The sequence below is a fragment of the Oncorhynchus mykiss genome, chromosome 6 (genome assembly GCF_013265735.2).
Source record: "Oncorhynchus mykiss isolate Arlee chromosome 6, USDA_OmykA_1.1, whole genome shotgun sequence".
Classification (NCBI taxonomy): Eukaryota; Metazoa; Chordata; class Actinopteri; order Salmoniformes; family Salmonidae; genus Oncorhynchus; species Oncorhynchus mykiss.
The window spans coordinates 92,359,314-92,378,594 of NC_048570.1; the positions used below are offsets into that span (position 1 = coordinate 92,359,314).

At 48.8% G+C, this 19,281-nt stretch overlaps 1 protein-coding gene across 1 annotated transcript in view; it reads left to right on the forward strand.

Moving 5' to 3' along the window:
- The window catches only part of LOC118964977 (multiple epidermal growth factor-like domains protein 11), a 280,070-nt gene that overhangs the window by 224,741 nt on the left and 36,048 nt on the right, over positions 1–19,281 (forward strand). The window contains exon 15 of the mRNA XM_036981545.1: positions 17,537–17,683. Coding sequence (XP_036837440.1) covers positions 17,537–17,683 — 147 coding nt within the window. The remainder of the gene's footprint in view (positions 1–17,536; positions 17,684–19,281) is intronic.

Consider the following 19,281-nt stretch of genomic DNA (forward strand, 5'->3'; position numbering starts at 1 on the left):
TTGGATATGATCTACCATAGTGTTGGATATGATCTACCATAGTGTTGGATATGATCTACCATAGCGTTGGATATGATCTACCATAGCGTTGGCGTTGGATATGATCTACCATAGCGTTGGATATGATCTACCATAGCGTTGGATATGATCTACCATAGCGTTGGATATGATCTACCATAGCGTTGGATATGATCTACCATAGTGTTGGATATGATCTACCATAGTGTTGGCGTTGGATATGATCTACCATAGTGTTGGATATGATCTACCATAGCGTTGGCGTTGGATATGATCTACCATAGCGTTGGATATGATCTACCATAGCGTTGGATATGATCTACCATAGTGTTGGATATGATCTACCATAGTGTTGGATATGATCTACCATAGTGTTGGATATGATCTACCATAGTGTTGGATATGATCTACCATAGTGTTGGATATGATCTACCATAGTGTTGGATATGATCTACCATAGCGTTGGATATGATCTACCATAGCGTTGGCGTTGGATATGATCTACCATAGCGTTGGATATGATCTACCATAGCGTTGGATATGATCTACCATAGTGTTGGATATGATCTACCATAGTGTTGGATATGATCTACCATAGTGTTGGATATGATCTACCATAGTGTTGGATATGATCTACCATAGCGTTGGCGTTGGATATGATCTACCATAGTGTTGGATATGATCTACCATAGTGTTGGATATGATCTACCATAGTGTTGGATATGATCTACCATAGTGTTGGATATGATCTACCATAGCGTTGGATATGATCTACCATAGCGTTGGATATGATCTACCATAGCGTTGGATATGATCTACCATAGCGTTGGATATGATCTACCATAGTGTTGGATATGATCTACCATAGCGTTGGATATGATCTACCATAGTGTTGGATATGATCTACCATAGTGTTGGATATGATCTACCATAGCATTGGATATGATCTACCATAGTGTTGGATATGATCTACCATAGTGTTGGATATGATCTACCATAGCGTTGGATATGATCTACCATAGTGTTGGATATGATCTACCATAGCATTGGATATGATCTACCATAGTGTTGGATATGATCTACCATAGTGTTGGATATGATCTACCATAGCGTTGGATATGATCTACCATAGCGTTGGCGTTGGATATGATCTACCATAGCGTTGGCGTTGGATATGATCTACCATAGCGTTGGATATGATCTACCATAGCGTTGGCGTTGGATATGATCTACCATAGTGTTGGATATGATCTACCATAGCGTTGGATATGATCTACCATAGTGTTGGATATGATCTACCATAGCGTTGGATATGATCTACCATAGCGTTGGCGTTGGATATGATCTACCATAGCGTTGGATATGATCTACCATAGCGTTGGATATGATCTACCATAGCGTTGGATATGATCTACCATAGCGTTGGATATGATCTACCATAGTGTTGGATATGATCTACCATAGCGTTGGATATGATCTACCATAGCGTTGGATATGATCTACCATAGTGTTGGCGTTGGATATGATCTACCATAGCGTTGGCGTTGGATATGATCTACCATAGCGTTGGATATGATCTACCATAGCGTTGGCGTTGGATATGATCTACCATAGCGTTGGATATGATCTACCATAGCGTTGGATATGATCTACCATAGTGTTGGATATGATCTACCATAGCGTTGGCGTTGGATATGATCTACCATAGTGTTGGATATGATCTACCATAGCGTTGGCGTTGGATATGATCTACCATAGCGTTGGCGTTGGATATGATCTACCATAGCGTTGGCGTTGGATATGATCTACCATAGCGTTGGATATGATCTACCATAGCGTTGGATATGATCTACCATAGTGTTGGATATGATCTACCATAGCGTTGGCGTTGGATATGATCTACCATAGCGTTGGATATGATCTACCATAGCGTTGGATATGATCTACCATAGCGTTGGTGTTGGATATGATCTACCATAGCGTTGGATATGATCTACCATAGCGTTGGATATGATCTACCATAGCGTTGGATATGATCTACCATAGCGTTGGATATGATCTACCATAGCGTTGGATATGATCTACCATAGCGTTGGTGTTGGATATGATCTACCATAGCGTTGGATATGATCTACCATAGCGTTGGATATGATCTACCATAGCGTTGGATATGATCTACCATAGCGTTGGATATGATCTACCATAGCGTTGGATATGATCTACCATAGCGTTGGATATGATCTACCATAGCGTTGGCGTTGGATATGATCTACCATAGCGTTGGCGTTGGATATGATCTACCATAGCGTTGGATATGATCTACCATAGCGTTGGATATGATCTACCATAGCGTTGGATATGATCTACCATAGCGTTGGATATGATCTACCATAGCGTTGGTGTTGGATATGATCTACCATAGCGTTGGATATGATCTACCATAGCGTTGGATATGATCTACCATAGCGTTGGATATGATCTACCATAGCGTTGGATATGATCTACCATAGTGTTGGATATGATCTACCATAGTGTTGGATATGATCTACCATAGTGTTGGATATGATCTACCATAGTGTTGGATATGATCTACCATAGTGTTGGATATGATCTACCATAGTGTTGGATATGATCTACCATAGAGCGTTGGCTGTAGTCTGTGTTTCATTTCCTTTGGTCGTCTTGTGGACTTCCACATGGAGCCTAAATATTTCACCTTGTGACGGGAGCAAAATGAGTTGTGAGAAATACGTAGTGGATTATTTACAGTTTCCACCACACATCCCTCCAGCTGCACAGCATCAACCATTTCCCCAATCCACCACACATCCCTCCAGCTGCATGGCATCAACCATTTCCCCAATCCACCACACATCCCTCCAGCTGCATGGCATCAACCATTTCCCCAATCCACCACACATCCCTCCAGCTGCACGGCATCAACCATTTCCCCAATCCACCACACATCCCTCCAGCTGCATGGCATCAACCATTTCCCCAATCCACCACACATCCCTCCAGCTGCACGGCATCAACCATTTCCCCAATCCACCACACATCCCTCCAGCTGCATGGCATCAACCATTTCCCCAATCCACCACACATCCCTCCAGCTACACGGCATCAACCATTTCCCCAATCCACCACACATCCCTCCAGCTGCACGGCATCAACCATTTCCCCAATCCACCACACATCCCTCCAGCTACACGGCATCAACCATTTCCCCAATCCACCACACATCCCTCCAGCTGCACAGCATCAACCATTTCCCCAATCCACCACACATCCCTCCAGCTGCATGGCATCAACCATTTCCCCAATCCACCACACATCCCTCCAGCTGCACGGCATCAACCATTTCCCCAATCCACCACACATCCCTCCAGCTACACGGCATCAACCATTTCCCCAATCCACCACACATCCCTCCAGCTGCACGGCATCAACCATTTCCCCAATCCACCCCACATTCCTCCAGCTGCACGGCATCAACCATTTCCCCAATCCACCCCACATTCCTCCAGCTGCACGGCTTCAACCATTTCCCCAATCCACCACACATCCCTCCAATCCACCACACATCCCTCCAATCCACCCCACATCCCTCCAATCCACCCCACATCCCTCCAATCCACCCCACATCCCTCCAATCCACCCCACATCCTTCCAATCCATCCCACATCCCTCCAATCCACCCCACATCCCTCCAATCCACCCCACATCCCTCCAATCCACCACACATCCCTCCAATCCACCACACATCCCTCCAATCCACCCCACATCCCTCCAATCCACCCCACATCCCTCCAATCCATCCCACATCCCTCCAATCCACCCCACATCCCTCCAATCCACCCCACATCCCTCCAATCCACCACACATCCCTCCAATCCACCCCACATCCCTCCAATCCACCCCACATCCCTCCAATCCACCCCACATCCCTCCAATCCACCACACATCCCTCCAATCCACCACACATCTCCCCCAGCTGCACGGCTTCAACCATTTCCCCAATCCACCACACATCCCTCCAGCTATACGGCATCAACCATTTCTCCAATCCACCACACATCCCTCCAGCTGCACGGCATCAACCATTTCCCCAATCCACCACACATCCCTCCAATCCACCACACATCCCTCCAGCTGCACGGCATCAACCATTTCCCCAATCCACCACACATCCCTCCAGCTGCACGGCATCAACCATTTCCCCAATCCACCACACATCCCTCCAGCTATACGGCATCAACCATTTCTCCAATCCACCACACATCCCTCCAGCTGCACGGCATCAACCATTTCCCCAATCCACCACACATCCCTCCAGCTGCACAGCATCAACCATTTCCCCAATCCACCACACATCCCTCCAGCTATACGGCATCAACCATTTCTCCAATCCATCACACATCCCTCCAGCTATACGGCATCAACCATTTCTCCAATCCACCACACATCCCTCCAGCTATACGGCATCAACCATTTCCCCAATCCACCACACATCCCTCCAGCTACACTGCATCAACCATTTCCCCAATCCACCACACATCCCTCCAGCTGCATGGCATCAACCATTTCCCCAATTCACCACTTATCCCTCCAGCTGCACAGCATCAACCATTTCCCCAATCCCCACACATCCCTCCAGCTGCATGGCATCAACCATTTCCCCAATCCACCACACATCCCTCCAGCTGCACAGCATCAACCATTTCCCCAATCCACCACACATCCCTCCAGCTGCACAGCATCAACCATTTCCCCAATCCCCACACATCCCTCCAGCTGCATGGCATCAACCATTTCCCCAATCCACCACACATCCCTCCAGCTGCACAGCATCAACCATTTCCCCAATCCACCACACATCCCTCCAATCCACCACACATCCCTCCAATCCACCACACATCCCTCCAATCCACCACACATCCCTCCAGCTACACTGCATCAACCATTTCCCCAATCCACCACACATCCCTCCAATCCACCACACATCTCCCCCAGCTGCACGGCTTCAACCATTTCCCCAATCCACCACACATCCCTCCAGCTACACTGCATCAACCATTTCCCCAATCCACCACACATCCCTCCAGCTGCATAGCATCAACCATTTCCCCAATCCACCCCACATCCCTCCAATCCACCACACATCCCTCCAATCCACCACACATCCCTCCAGCTACACAGCATCAACCATTTCCCCAATCCACCACACATCCCTCCAATCCACCACACATCCCTCCAGCTGCACAGCATCAACCATTTCCCCAATCCACCACACATCCCCCCAGCTGCATGGCATCAACCATTTCCCCAATCCACCACACATCCCTCCAGCTACACAGCATCAACCATTTCCCCAATCCACCACACATCCCTCCAGCTATACGGCATCAACCATTTCTCCAATCCACCACACATCCCTCCAGCTATACGGCATCAACCATTTCCCCAATCCACCACACATCCCCCCAGCTGCATGGCATCAACCATTTCCCCAATCCACCACACATCCCTCCAGCTGCACAGCATCAACCATTTCCCCAATCCACCACACATCCCTCCAGCTATACGGCATCAACCATTTCTCCAATCCACCACACATCCCTCCAGCTATACGGCATCAACCATTTCCCCAATCCACCACACATCCCTCCAATCCACCACACATCCCTCCAGCTATACGGCATCAACCATTTCCCCAATCCACCACACATCCCTCCAATCCACCACACATCCCTCCAGCTGCACAGCATCAACCATTTCCCCAATCCACCACACATCCCTCCAGCTGCACAGCATCAACCATTTCCCCAATCCACCACACATCCCTCCAGCTGCACGGCATCAACCATTTCCCCAATCCACCACACATCCCTCCAGCTGCACGGCATCAACCATTTCCCCAATCCACCACACATCCCTCCAGCTGCACAGCATCAACCATTTCCCCAATCCACCACACATCCCTCCAATCCACCACACATCCCTCCAATCCACCACACATCTCCCCCAGCTGCACGGCATCAACCATTTCCCCAATCCACCACACATCCCTCCAGCTGCACAGCATCATCCATTTCTCCAATCCACCACACATCCCTCCAGCTGCACAGCATCAACCATTTCCCCAATCCACCACACATCCCTCCAGCTGCACAGCATCAACCATTTCCCCAATCCACCACACATCCCTCCAGCTGCACAGCATCAACCATTTCCCCAATCCACCACACATCCCTCCAATCCACCACACATCTCCCCCAGCTGCACGGCTTCAACCATTTCCCCAATCCACCACACATCCCTCCAGCTGCACAGCATCAACCATTTCCCCAATCCACCACACATCCCTCCAGCTACACTGCATCAACCATTTCCCCAATCCACCACACATCCCTCCAGCTACACTCCATCAACCATTTCCCCAATCCACCACACATCCCTCCAGCTGCACAGCATCAACCATTTCCCCAATCCACCCCACATCCCTCCAATCCACCACACATCCCTCCAATCCACCACACATCTCCCCCAGCTGCACGGCTTCAACCATTTCCCCAATCCACTACACATCTCTCCAGCTGCACGGCATCAACCATTTCCCCAATCCACCACACATCCCTCCAGCTGCACGGCATCAACCATTTCCCCAATCCACCACACATCCCTCCAGCTGCACAGCATCAACCATTTCCCCAATCCACCACACATCCCTCCAGCTACACGGCATCAACCATTTCCCCAATCCACCACACATCCCTCCAGCTGCACAGCATCAACCATTTCCCCAATCCACCACACATCCCTCCAGCTGCACGGCATCAACCATTTCCCCAATCCACCACACATCTCCCCCAGCTGCACAGCATCAACCATTTCCCCAATCCACCCCACATCCCTCCAATCCACCACACATCCCTCCAGCTGCACAGCATCAACCATTTCCCCAATCCACCACACATCCCTCCAGCTGCACAGCATCAACCATTTCCCCAATCCACCACACATCCCTCCAATCCACCACACATCCCTCCAGCTGCATGGCATCAACCATTTCCCCAATTCACCACTTATCCCTCCAGCTGCACGGCATCAACCATTTCCCCAATCCACCACACATCCCTCCAGCTGCACGGCATCAACCATTTCCCCAATCCACCACACATCCCTCCAGCTGCACAGCATCAACCATTTCCCCAATCCACCACACATCCCTCCAGCTGCACGGCATCAACTATTTCCCCAATCCACCACACATCCCTCCAGCTGCATGGCATCAACCATTTCCCCAATCCACCACACATCCCTCCAGCTGCACGGCATCAACCATTTCCCCAATCCACCACACATCCCTCCAGCTGCACAGCATCAACCATTTCCCCAATCCACCACACATCCCTCCAGCTGCACGGCATCAACCATTTCCCCAATCCACCACACATCCCTCCAGCTGCACGGCATCAACCATTTCCCCAATCCACCACACATCCCTCCAGCTGCACGGCATCAACCATTTCCCCAATCCACCACACATCCCTCCAGCTGCACGGCATCAACCATTTCCCCAATCCACCACACATCCCTCCAATCCACCACACATCCCTCCAGCTGCACAGCATCAACCATTTCCCCAATCCACCACACATCCCTCCAGCTGCACGGCATCAACCATTTCCCCAATCCACCACACATCCCTCCAGCTGCACGGCATCAACCATTTCCCCAATCCACCACACATCCCTCCAGCTACACTGCATCAACCATTTCCCCAATCCACCACACATCCCTCCAGCTACACTCCATCAACCATTTTCCCAATCCACCACACATCCCTCCAGCTGCACAGCATCAACCATTTCCCCAATCCACCCCACATCCCTCCAATCCACCACACATCCCTCCAATCCACCACACATCTCCCCCAGCTGCACGGCTTCAACCATTTCCCCAATCCACTACACATCTCTCCAGCTGCACGGCATCAACCATTTCCCCAATCCACCACACATCCCTCCAGCTGCACGGCATCAACCATTTCCCCAATCCACCACACATCCCTCCAGCTGCACAGCATCAACCATTTCCCCAATCCACCACACATCCCTCCAGCTACACGGCATCAACCATTTCCCCAATCCACCACACATCCCTCCAGCTGCACAGCATCAACCATTTCCCCAATCCACCACACATCCCTCCAGCTGCACGGCATCAACCATTTCCCCAATCCACCACACATCTCCCCCAGCTGCACAGCATCAACCATTTCCCCAATCCACCCCACATCCCTCCAATCCACCACACATCCCTCCAGCTGCACAGCATCAACCATTTCCCCAATCCACCACACATCCCTCCAGCTGCACAGCATCAACCATTTCCCCAATCCACCACACATCCCTCCAATCCACCACACATCCCTCCAGCTGCATGGCATCAACCATTTCCCCAATTCACCACTTATCCCTCCAGCTGCACGGCATCAACCATTTCCCCAATCCACCACACATCCCTCCAGCTGCACAGCATCAACCATTTCCCCAATCCACCACACATCCCTCCAGCTGCACGGCATCAACCATTTCCCCAATCCACCACACATCCCTCCAGCTGCACGGCATCAACCATTTCCCCAATCCACCACACATCCCTCCAGCTGCACAGCATCAACCATTTCCCCAATCCACCACACATCCCTCCAGCTGCACGGCATCAACCATTTCCCCAATCCACCACACATCCCTCCAATCCACCACACATCCCTCCAGCTGCATGGCATCAACCATTTCCCCAATTCACCACTTATCCCTCCAGCTGCACGGCATCAACCATTTCCCCAATCCACCACACATCCCTCCAGCTGCACGGCATCAACCATTTACCCAATCCACCACACATCCCTCCAGCTACACAGCATCAACCATTTCCCCAATCCACCACACATCCCTCCAGCTGCACGGCATCAACCATTTCCCCAATCCACCACACATCCCTCCAATCCACCCCACATCCCTCCAATCCACCACACATCCCTCGGCAGGGTAGCCTAGTGGTTAGAGCGTTGGACTAGTAACCGGAAGGTTGCGAGTTCAAACCCCAGAGCTGACAAGGTACAAATCTGTCGTTCTGCCCCTGAACAGGCAGTTAACCCACTGTTCCCAGGCCGTCATTGAAAATAAGAATTTGTTCTTAACTGACTTGCCTGGTTAAATAAAGGTTAAAAAAAATAAAAAAAATAAAATCCACCACACATCCCTCCAATCCACCACACATCCCTCCAATCCACCCCACATCCCTCCAATCCACCACACATCCCTCCAATCCACCACACATCCCTCCAATCCACCACACATCCCTCCAATTCACCACACATCCCTCCAATCCACCACACATCCCTCCAATCCACCACACATCCCTCCAATTCACCACACATCCCTCCAATCCACCCCACATCCCTCCAATCCACCCCACATCCCTCCAATCCACCACACATCACACATCCACCACACATCCCTCCAATCCTCCACACATCCCTCCAATCCTCCACACATCCCTCCAATCCACCACACATCTTTCCAATCCACCACACATCCCTCCTATCCACCACACATCCCTCCTATCCACCACACATCCCTCCAATCCACCCCACATCCCTCCAATCCACCCCACATCCCTCCAATCCACCCCACATCCCTCCAATCCACCACACATTCCTCCAATCCACCCCACATCCCTCCAATCCACCACAAATCCCTCCAATCCACCACACATCCCTCCAATCCACCACACATCCCTCCAATCCACCCCACATCCCTCCAATCCACCCCACATCCCTCCAATCCACCACATGACATGACATTAGTAATGTCATTTCATTAACCAAGGACAACCCTAATAACAACAACAATAATAATAATAATAATAATAATACTAACAATAACAACAACAAAAATAATAGCAACGATAGTAATAATAACAATAATAATAGTAACGATAATAATTCTAACAATAATAATAACAATAGTAACACTAACAAGAATAATAACAATAATAATAATAACACGAACAATAATAATAATAACAATAATAACATAACCATAATAATAACAATAGTAACACTAACAAGAATAATAACAAGAATAATAATAACAATAATAACAACAATAATAACAATAATAACACTAGCAATGATAATAAAAACAAAAATAATAATAACACTAACCATAACAATAACAATAATAATAATAACAATAATAACACTAGTAATGATAATAATAACAAAAATAATAATAACAATAATAACAACAATAGTAATACTAACAATAATAATAACAACAGTAATAATAACACTGACAATAATAATAATAACCAATAAGAATACTAACACTACCAATAACAATAATAACACTGACAATAGTAATAATAATAATAACTATAATATTGCTAACAATAACAACAATAATAATAACAATAACAACAACAATAATAATAATAAAACAATAATAATAATAACAATAATAACAATAATAATAATAGCAATAATAATAATAATAATAATAATAGCAATAATAATAATAATACTAACAATAATAATAGTAATAACAACAAACTAATAATAGCACCAATAATAATAACAACAAAAATAATAATAATAATAATAATAACAATAATAATAATAACAACAATAATAATAACACTGACAATAGTAATAATAATAATAATAATAACAATAATAATAATAACAATAATAATAATAACAATAATAATAATAACAACAATAATAATAACACTGACAATAGTAATAACAACAAACTAATAATAGCACCAATAATAATAATAATAATAATAATAATAGATGAGTCTGAGTGTGAGCCTTCAGCCTGTCCATTGCATCATCATGAGACTCTGCAGGGTTTCAGTCAGAGCCACAGTAATGAATGAGAATCACAGCCGGTCTGATGAGGCTGGTCGCTCTGATGTCAAAGTCACAGTGTTTGAGAGTGAAGGAGGTTTAGGATCATTAGAAAGAAGATTACCTGCAGAATGACTAATGGATGGGGGAGGAGAGAGGTGGATAAGAGTGGAGAGAGGTGGAGACGACAGAGGTGAAAAGGAGAGGAGAAGAGAGGTGGAGAGGAGATGACAGGAGAGAAGAGGAGGTGGAGATGAGAGGAGAGGAGAGGATATGAGAGTAGAGGGAGGAGAGGAGAGAGTAGGAGAGGAGAGAGTAGCAGAGGAGAGGTGGAGAGGAGAAGAGAAGAGAGAGGTGGAGAGGAGAGGTGGAAAGGAGAGGTGAAGAGGAGAGAGTAGGAGAGGAGAGGAGAGAGTAGGAGAGGAGAGGTAGATAGGAGAGAGTAGGAGAGGAGAGGTGGAGAGGAGAGAGTAGGAGAGGATAGATAATGATTGAGTGGAGAGAGTAGGAGAGAGTGGGAGAGGAGATGAGAGAGTAGGAGAGGAGAGGAGAGAGTAGGAGAGTAGGAGAGAGTGGGAGAGGAGAGGAGAGGAGAGGAGAGGAGAAGTGGAGAGAGAAGCTTCCTGTCCTGCACAGTGCTGTGTGCTATTAGGACTGCATGGTATGTCATAGGGTCCCTGCTCCACACTGGTGCATGTGTGTGTGCGTGCGTGTGTGTATGTGTGTGTGTGTGTGTGTGTGCGTGCGTCCGTGCGTGCGTGCGTGCGTGTGCCCTCCCTGTCCCTCTCTGACTACCATTAGGACTGCTGTATGAGGGGGAACAGGGACAAGGGATGGATGTCAGAGGAAGGATCAGGGTTGGATCATCTCTGGACGTTTAGAATCACAACGGGGAATGGCTGCAGTATAACAACAGACTGAGGTGAAGCCGTGACCCCCGTGACCCCAGGGCTGATTCATGCCTGGAATACAACTGACAGGATGGTTCTCTTCTCTCCTCTGGATTTCATTAACACGCTGAGGTCCTGAGTGATGAGGGGCTGGCCAAAGATAATGCCTGAAGAGACATCCGGTAGGGCTAGATGGGTACAGGACGATTGTGGAGGAGGAAAGAGGAATTCTTGGATTGGATAGCGAAGTGTGTTTTAAAGATAAATACTACCTCCTCTGGTGAAATGCACTGTGCTTAGGTGTGACATTTCAAATGAATGTTTTTTGTTGTTGTCCCGCTGTGAGAAGCCTTCAAGGTTTTTCCAAAGGCAGACAGCGTCAACAACATTCAGCAGAACATCACTGCCTCTTCTGTGAAAGAGCTCTCTGAGTTTCTGAATGCTGTTTTTATGAATGGTCTGTCTGAGTACTGTCATTATGAATGGTCTGTCTGAGTACTGTCATTATGGACGGTCTGTCTGAGTACTGTCATTATGAATGGTATGTCTGAGTACTGTCATTATGGACAGTCTGTCTGAGTACTGTCATTATGAATGGTCTGTCTGAGTACTGTCATTATGAATGGTCTGTCTAACTACTGTCATTATGAACGGTCTGTCTGAGTACTGTCATTATGAATGGTCTGTCTGAGTACTGTCATTATGAATGGTCTGTCTGAGTACTGTCATTATGAATGGTCTGAGTACTGTCATTATGAATGGTCTGTCTGAGTACTGTCATTATGAATGGTCTGTCTGAGTACTGTCATTATGAATGGTCTGTCTGAGTACTGTCATTATGAACGGTCTGTCTGAGTACTGTCATTATGAATGGTCTGTCTGAGTACTGTCATTATGAATGGTCTGAGTACTGTCATTATGAATGGTCTGAGTACTGTCATTATGAATGGTCTGTCTGAGTACTGTCATTATGAATGGTCTGTCTGAGTACTGTCATTATGGACGGTCTGTCTGAGTACTGTCATTATGAATGGTCTGTCTGAGTACTGTCATTATGAATGGTCTGTCTGAGTACTGTCATCCCTCTACCCATCCCTCTACCCATCCCACCATCTCTCTACCCATCCCTCTACCCATCCCTCCATCCCTCTACCCATCCCTCCACCCATCCCTCCATCTCTCTACCCATCCCTCCATCCCTCTAACTATCTCTCTACCCATCCCTCCATCCCTCTACCCATCCCTCCATCCCTCTACCCATCCCTCCATCCCTCTACCTATCTGTCTACCCATCTGTCTACCCATCTCTCTACCCATCCCTCTACCTATCTCTCTACCCATCCCTCTACCTATCTGTCTACCCATCCCTCTATCCCTCTACCCATCCCTCCATCCCTCTAACTATCTCTCTACCCATCCCTCCATCAGTCTACCCATCCCTCTACCCATCCCTCCATCCCTCTACCCATCTGTCTACCCATCCCTCCATCAGTCTACCCATCCCTTCATCTGTCTACCCATCCCTCTATCCCTCTACCCGTCCCTCTACCTATCTTTCTACCCATCCGTCTACCCATCCCTCCATCCCTCTACCATCCTTCTACCCATCCCTCCACCCATCCCTCCATCACCCTATCCATCCCTCTACCCATCCCACCATCTCTCTACCCATCCCTCTATCCCTCTACCCGTCCCTCTACCTATCTTTCTACCCATCCGTCTACCCATCCCTCCATCCCTCTACCATCCTTCTACCCATCCCTCCACCCATCCCTCCATCACCCTATCCATCCCTCTACCCATCCCACCATCTCTCTACCCTTCTCTCTACCCATCCCTCTACCCATCAATCAATCAATCAAATTTATTTTATTATAGCCCTTCGTACATCAGCTGATATCTCAAAGTGCTGTACAGAAACCCAGCCTAAAACCCCAAACAGCAAGCAATGCAGGTGAAGAAGCACGGTGGCTAGGAAAAACTGAAAACTCTACCCATCCCTCTACCCATCCCTCCATCTCTCTACCCATCCCTCTACCCATCCCTCCATCCCTCTACCCATATGTCTACCCATCCCTCCATCTGTCTACCCATCCCTCCATCCCTCGACCCATCCCTCCATCTCTCTACCCATCCCTCTACCCATCCCTCCATCCCTCCACCCATCCCTCTACCCATCTCTCTACCATCCCTCTACCCATCTCTCTACCCATCCCTCCATCCCTCTACCCATCCCTCCATCCCTCTACCCATCTCTCTACCCATCCCTCCATCCCTCTACCCATCCCTCCACCCATCCCTCCATCCCTCTACCCATCCCTCTACCCATCCCTCTACCCATCCCTCCATCCCTCCACCCATCCCTCTACCCATCCCTCCATCTCTCTACCCATCCCTCCATCCCTCCACCCATCCCTCCATCCCTCTACCCATCTCTCTACCCATCCCTCCATCCCACCACCCATCCCTCCATCCCTCTACCCATCTCTCTACCCATCCCTCCATCCCTCTACTCATCTCTCTACACATCCCTCTACCCATCCCTCCATCCCTCTACCCATCCTTCTACCCATCCCTCCACCCATCCCTCCATCCCTCTACCCATCCCTCTACCCATCCCACCATCTCTCTACCCATCTCTCTACCCATCCCTCTACCCATCCCTCTACCCATCCCTCCATCTCTCTACCCATCCCTCTACCCATCCATCCATCAGTCTACCCATCCCTCCACCCATCCCTCCATCTCTCTACCCATCCCTCTACCCATCCCTCTACCCATCCCTCCATCTCTCTACCCATCCCTCTACCCATCCATCCATCAGTCTACCCATCCCTCTACCCATCCCACCATCTCTCTACCCATCTCTCTACCCATCCCTCTACCCATCCCTCTACCCATCCCTCCATCTCTCTACCCATCCCTCTACCCATCCATCCATCAGTCTACCCATCCCTCCACCCATCCCTCCATCTCTCTACCTCATCTCTCTACCCATCCCTCTACCCATCCCTCTACCCATCCCTCCATCTCTCTACCCATCCATCCATCAGTCTACCCATCCCTCTACCCATCCCTCCATCTCTCTACCCATCCCTCTACCCATCCATCCATCAGTCTACCCATCCCTCTACCCATCCCTCTACCCATCCCTCCATCTCTCTACCCATCCCTCTACCCATCCCTCCATCAGTCGACCCATCCCTCTACCCATCCCTCCATCAGTCGACCCATCCCTCTACCCATCCCTCCATCAGTCTACCCATCCCTCCACCCATCCCTCCATCTCTCCACCTCATCTCTGCGGTACGTAGGAGTTCCAGTCTAGATTCCTCTGGTCTTCATGGACCCAGCAGGTTATAGACAGATCTGCTTTATTAATGATGTTATAATGGCTGAAGCCCACTCACATATTCTCTCTCTGTTCTGTCAGAGCAACCTCTAATGAGTCTGGAACAGAGAGGACAGCTTGGAAGAGTGTGGAGTTCTGGGAGTCTCAGGAGTGTGTGTTTGGGTGTGTGTGTGTGTGTGTGTATGGGTGTGAGTGTGTGAGTGTGTTAGACCCAGGGATTCTGTTCTAGTTGAATCCCCAGTGAGTCCTCAGTTCCTCAACCCAGTCCTGCTGAGACAGACTACACACACACACACACACACACACACACACACACACACACACACACACACACACACACACACACACACACACACACACACACACAATTTGAGAAGCTCTGCTAATGCTACCAATGCCATCTCTCCCTGGGACTCTACCTTTCTCCCATCTCTGGGACTCTACCTTTCTCCCATCTCTGGGACTCTACCTTTCTCCCATCTCTCCCTGGGACTCTACCTTTCTCCCATCTCTCCCTGGGACTCGACCTTTCTCCATCTCTCCCTGGGACTCTACCTTTCTACATCTCTCCCTGGGACTCTACCTTTCTACATCTCTCCCTGGGACTCTACCTTTCTCCCATCTCTCCCTGGGACTCTACCTTTCTCCCATCTCTCCCTGGGACTCTACCTTTCTCCCATCTCTCCCTGGGACTCTACCTTTCTCCATCTCTCCCTGGGACTCTACCTTTCTCCACCTCTCCCTGGGACTCTACCTTTCTACATCTCTCCCTGGGACTCTACCTTTCCCCATCTCTCCATCTCTCCCTGGGACTCTACCTTTCTCCATCTCTCCCTGGGACTCTACCTTTCTACATCTCTCCCTGGGACTCTACCTTTCTCCATCTCTCCCTGAGACTCTACCTTTCTACATCTCTCCCTGGGACTCTACCTTTCCCCATCTCTCCATCTCTCCCTGGGACTCTACCTTTCTCCCATCTCTCCCTGGGACTCTACCTTTCTCCATCTCTCCCTGGGACTCTACCTTTCTCCATCTCTCCCTGGGACTCTACCTTTCCCCATCTCTCCATCTCTCCCTGGGACTCTACCTTTCTCCCATCTCTCCCTGGGACTCTACCTTTCTCCATCTCTCCCTGGGACTCTACCTTTCTCCATCTCTCCCTGGGACTCTACCTTTCTCCATCTCTCCCTGGGACTCTACCTTTCTCCCATCTCTCAATCTCTCCCTGGGATTCTACCTTTCTCCCATCTCTCCCTGGGACTCTACCTTTCTCCCATCTCTCCCTGGGACTCTACCTTTCTACATCTCTCCCTGGGACTCTACCTTTCTCCCATCTCTCCCTGATGACTCTACCTTTCTCCATCTCTCCTTGGGACTCTACCTTTCTCCCATCTCTCCCTGGGACTCTACCTTTCTACATCTCTCCCTGGGACTCTACCTTTCTCCCATCTCTCCCTGGGACTCTACCTTTCTACATCTCTCCCTGGGACTCTACCTTTCTCCCATCTCTCCCTGGGACTCTACCTTTCTCCCATCTCTCCCTGGGACTCTACATCTCTCCCATCTCTCCCTGGGACTCTACCTTTCTCCCATCTCTGGGACTGTAACTTTCCTGTTTCATTTAGTTCTGTCTCTCCCTGGACGATAGGGGTTAGAAAGGGGCACTCAGAGGGGAGAGGAAGGAGAGAAAGCTAACTATCACTCTGTCTCTGTCTCTGTCTCTGTGTCTCTTTCTGTGTCTCTGTCTCTCTGTCTCTGTCTCTCTCTATGTCTCTCTGTCTCTGTCTGTCTCTGTCTCTCTGCCTGTGTCTCTGTCTGTGTCTCTGTCTGTGTCTCTGTCTCTGTCTGTCTCTGTCTGTCTCTGTCGCTCTGTTTCTCTGTCTCTGTCTCTGTGTCTCTGTCTGTGTCTCTGTCTCTCTGTCTCCGTCTCTTCCATTCACAAATCCTTTATAAACGACACTATAATGTATAGAGTAAGTCGCTGGGTAATCTTTTCTCACAGCCGTGGAGGGACAGTGGAGGGCCCCAGACTCTGAGGGAGGGCCCCAGACTCTGATGAGATGAGGGAGGGCCCCAGACTCTGAGGGAGGGCCCCAGACTCTGATGAGAAGAGGGAGGGCCCCAGACTCTGAGGGAGGGCCCCAGACTCTGATGAGATGAGGGAGGGCCCCAGACTCTGAGGGAGGGCCCCAGACTCTGATGAGATGAGGGAGGGCCCAAGACTCTGAGGGAGGGCCCCAGACTCTGATGAGATGAGGGAGGGCCCCAGCCTCTGATGAGATGAGGCAGGGCCCCAGACTCTGCCCAGTAAGATGAGTTACTGAGCGGTGTTCCCCATGTTTCCTCCAGGTGTGAACTGTGACAGTGTGTGTGTGGAGGGCCGATGGGGCCCAGACTGCTCCTACTCCTGTACCTGTGAGAACGGAGGCTCCTGCTCACCGGAGGACGGAACGTGTGTGTGTGCCCCCGGATACAGAGGCACCTCCTGCAGACGCAGTAAGAGAACAACAACACACACACACACACACACATATGCCTGCACACACACACACACACACACACACACACACACACACACACACACACACAGATTATCAGAGCAGCTAGTCAAGTAAAATGGCCTCTCTGTGTATTTGCATATGTGTTCCTACGTAGACTTGCCTTCATCTCTGTGTGTATATGTCTAGGTAAAATGTAATGTCTGTGTGTGAGTACGTGCATGCCTCTCTATGTGCGTGTACAGCGAGCATGTCTACTTCTTTATGTGTGTCCTCCTGTGTCAGGGAGTTTAACCTGCAGTCACCCAGTTCACAGTTCAGTCTATTATATTATTTACACTGAGACAGAGCAGGAAGGAAACATCATTCTGACCTGTTAACTCCTCTCATTAGACAGAGCAGGAAGGAAACATCATTCTGACCTGTTAACTCCTCCTCTCATTACACTGAGACAGAGCAGGAAGGAAACATCATTCTGACCTGTTAACTCCTCCTCTCATTACACTGAGACAGAGCAGGAAGGAAACATCATTCTGACCTGTTAACTCCTCCTCTCATTACACTGAGACAGAGCAGGAAGGAAACATCATTCTGACCTGTTAACTCCTCCTCTCATTAGACAGAGCAGGAAGGAAACATCATTCTGACCTGTTAACTCCTCCTCTCATTACACTGAGACAGAGCAGGAAGGAAACATCATTCTGACCTGTAAACTCCTCCTCTCATTACACTGAGACAGAGCAGGAAGGAAACATCATTCCGACCTGTTAACTCCTCCTCTCATTACACTGAGACAGAGCAGGAAGAAAACATAATTCTGACCTGTTAACTCCTCCTCTCATTAGACAGAGCAGGAAGGAAACATCATTCTGACCTGTTAACTCCTCCTCTCATTACACTGAGACAGAGCAGGAAGGAAACATCATTCTGACCTGTTAACTCCTCCTCTCATTACACTGAGACAGAGCAGGAAGGAAACATCATTCTGACCTGTTAACTCCTCCTCTCATTACACTGAGACAGAGCAGGAAGGAAACATCATTCTGACCTGTTAACTCCTCCTCTCATTAGACAGAGACAGAGCAGGAAGGAAACATCATTCTGACCTGTTAACTCCTCCTCTCATTACACTGAGACAGAGCAGGAAGGAAACATCATTCTGACCTGTTAACTCCTCCTCTCATTAGACAGAGCAGGAAGAAAACATCATTCTGACCTGTTAACTCCTCCTCTCATTACACTGACAGAGCAGGAAGGAAACATCATTCTGACCTGTTAACTCCTCCTCTCATTACACTGAGACAGAGCAGGAAGGAAACATCATTCTGACCTGTTAACTCCTCCTCTCATTACACTGAGACAGAGCAGGAAGGAAACATCATTCTGACCTGTTAACTCCTCCTCTCATTACACTGAGACAGAGCAGGAAGGAAACATCATTCTGACCTGTTAACTCCTCCTCTCATTACACTGAGACAGAGCAGGAAGGAAACATCATTCTGACCTGTTAACTCCTCCTCTCATTACACTGAGACAGAGCAGGAAGAAAACATCATTCTGACCTGTTAACTCCTCCTCTCATTACACTGAGACAGA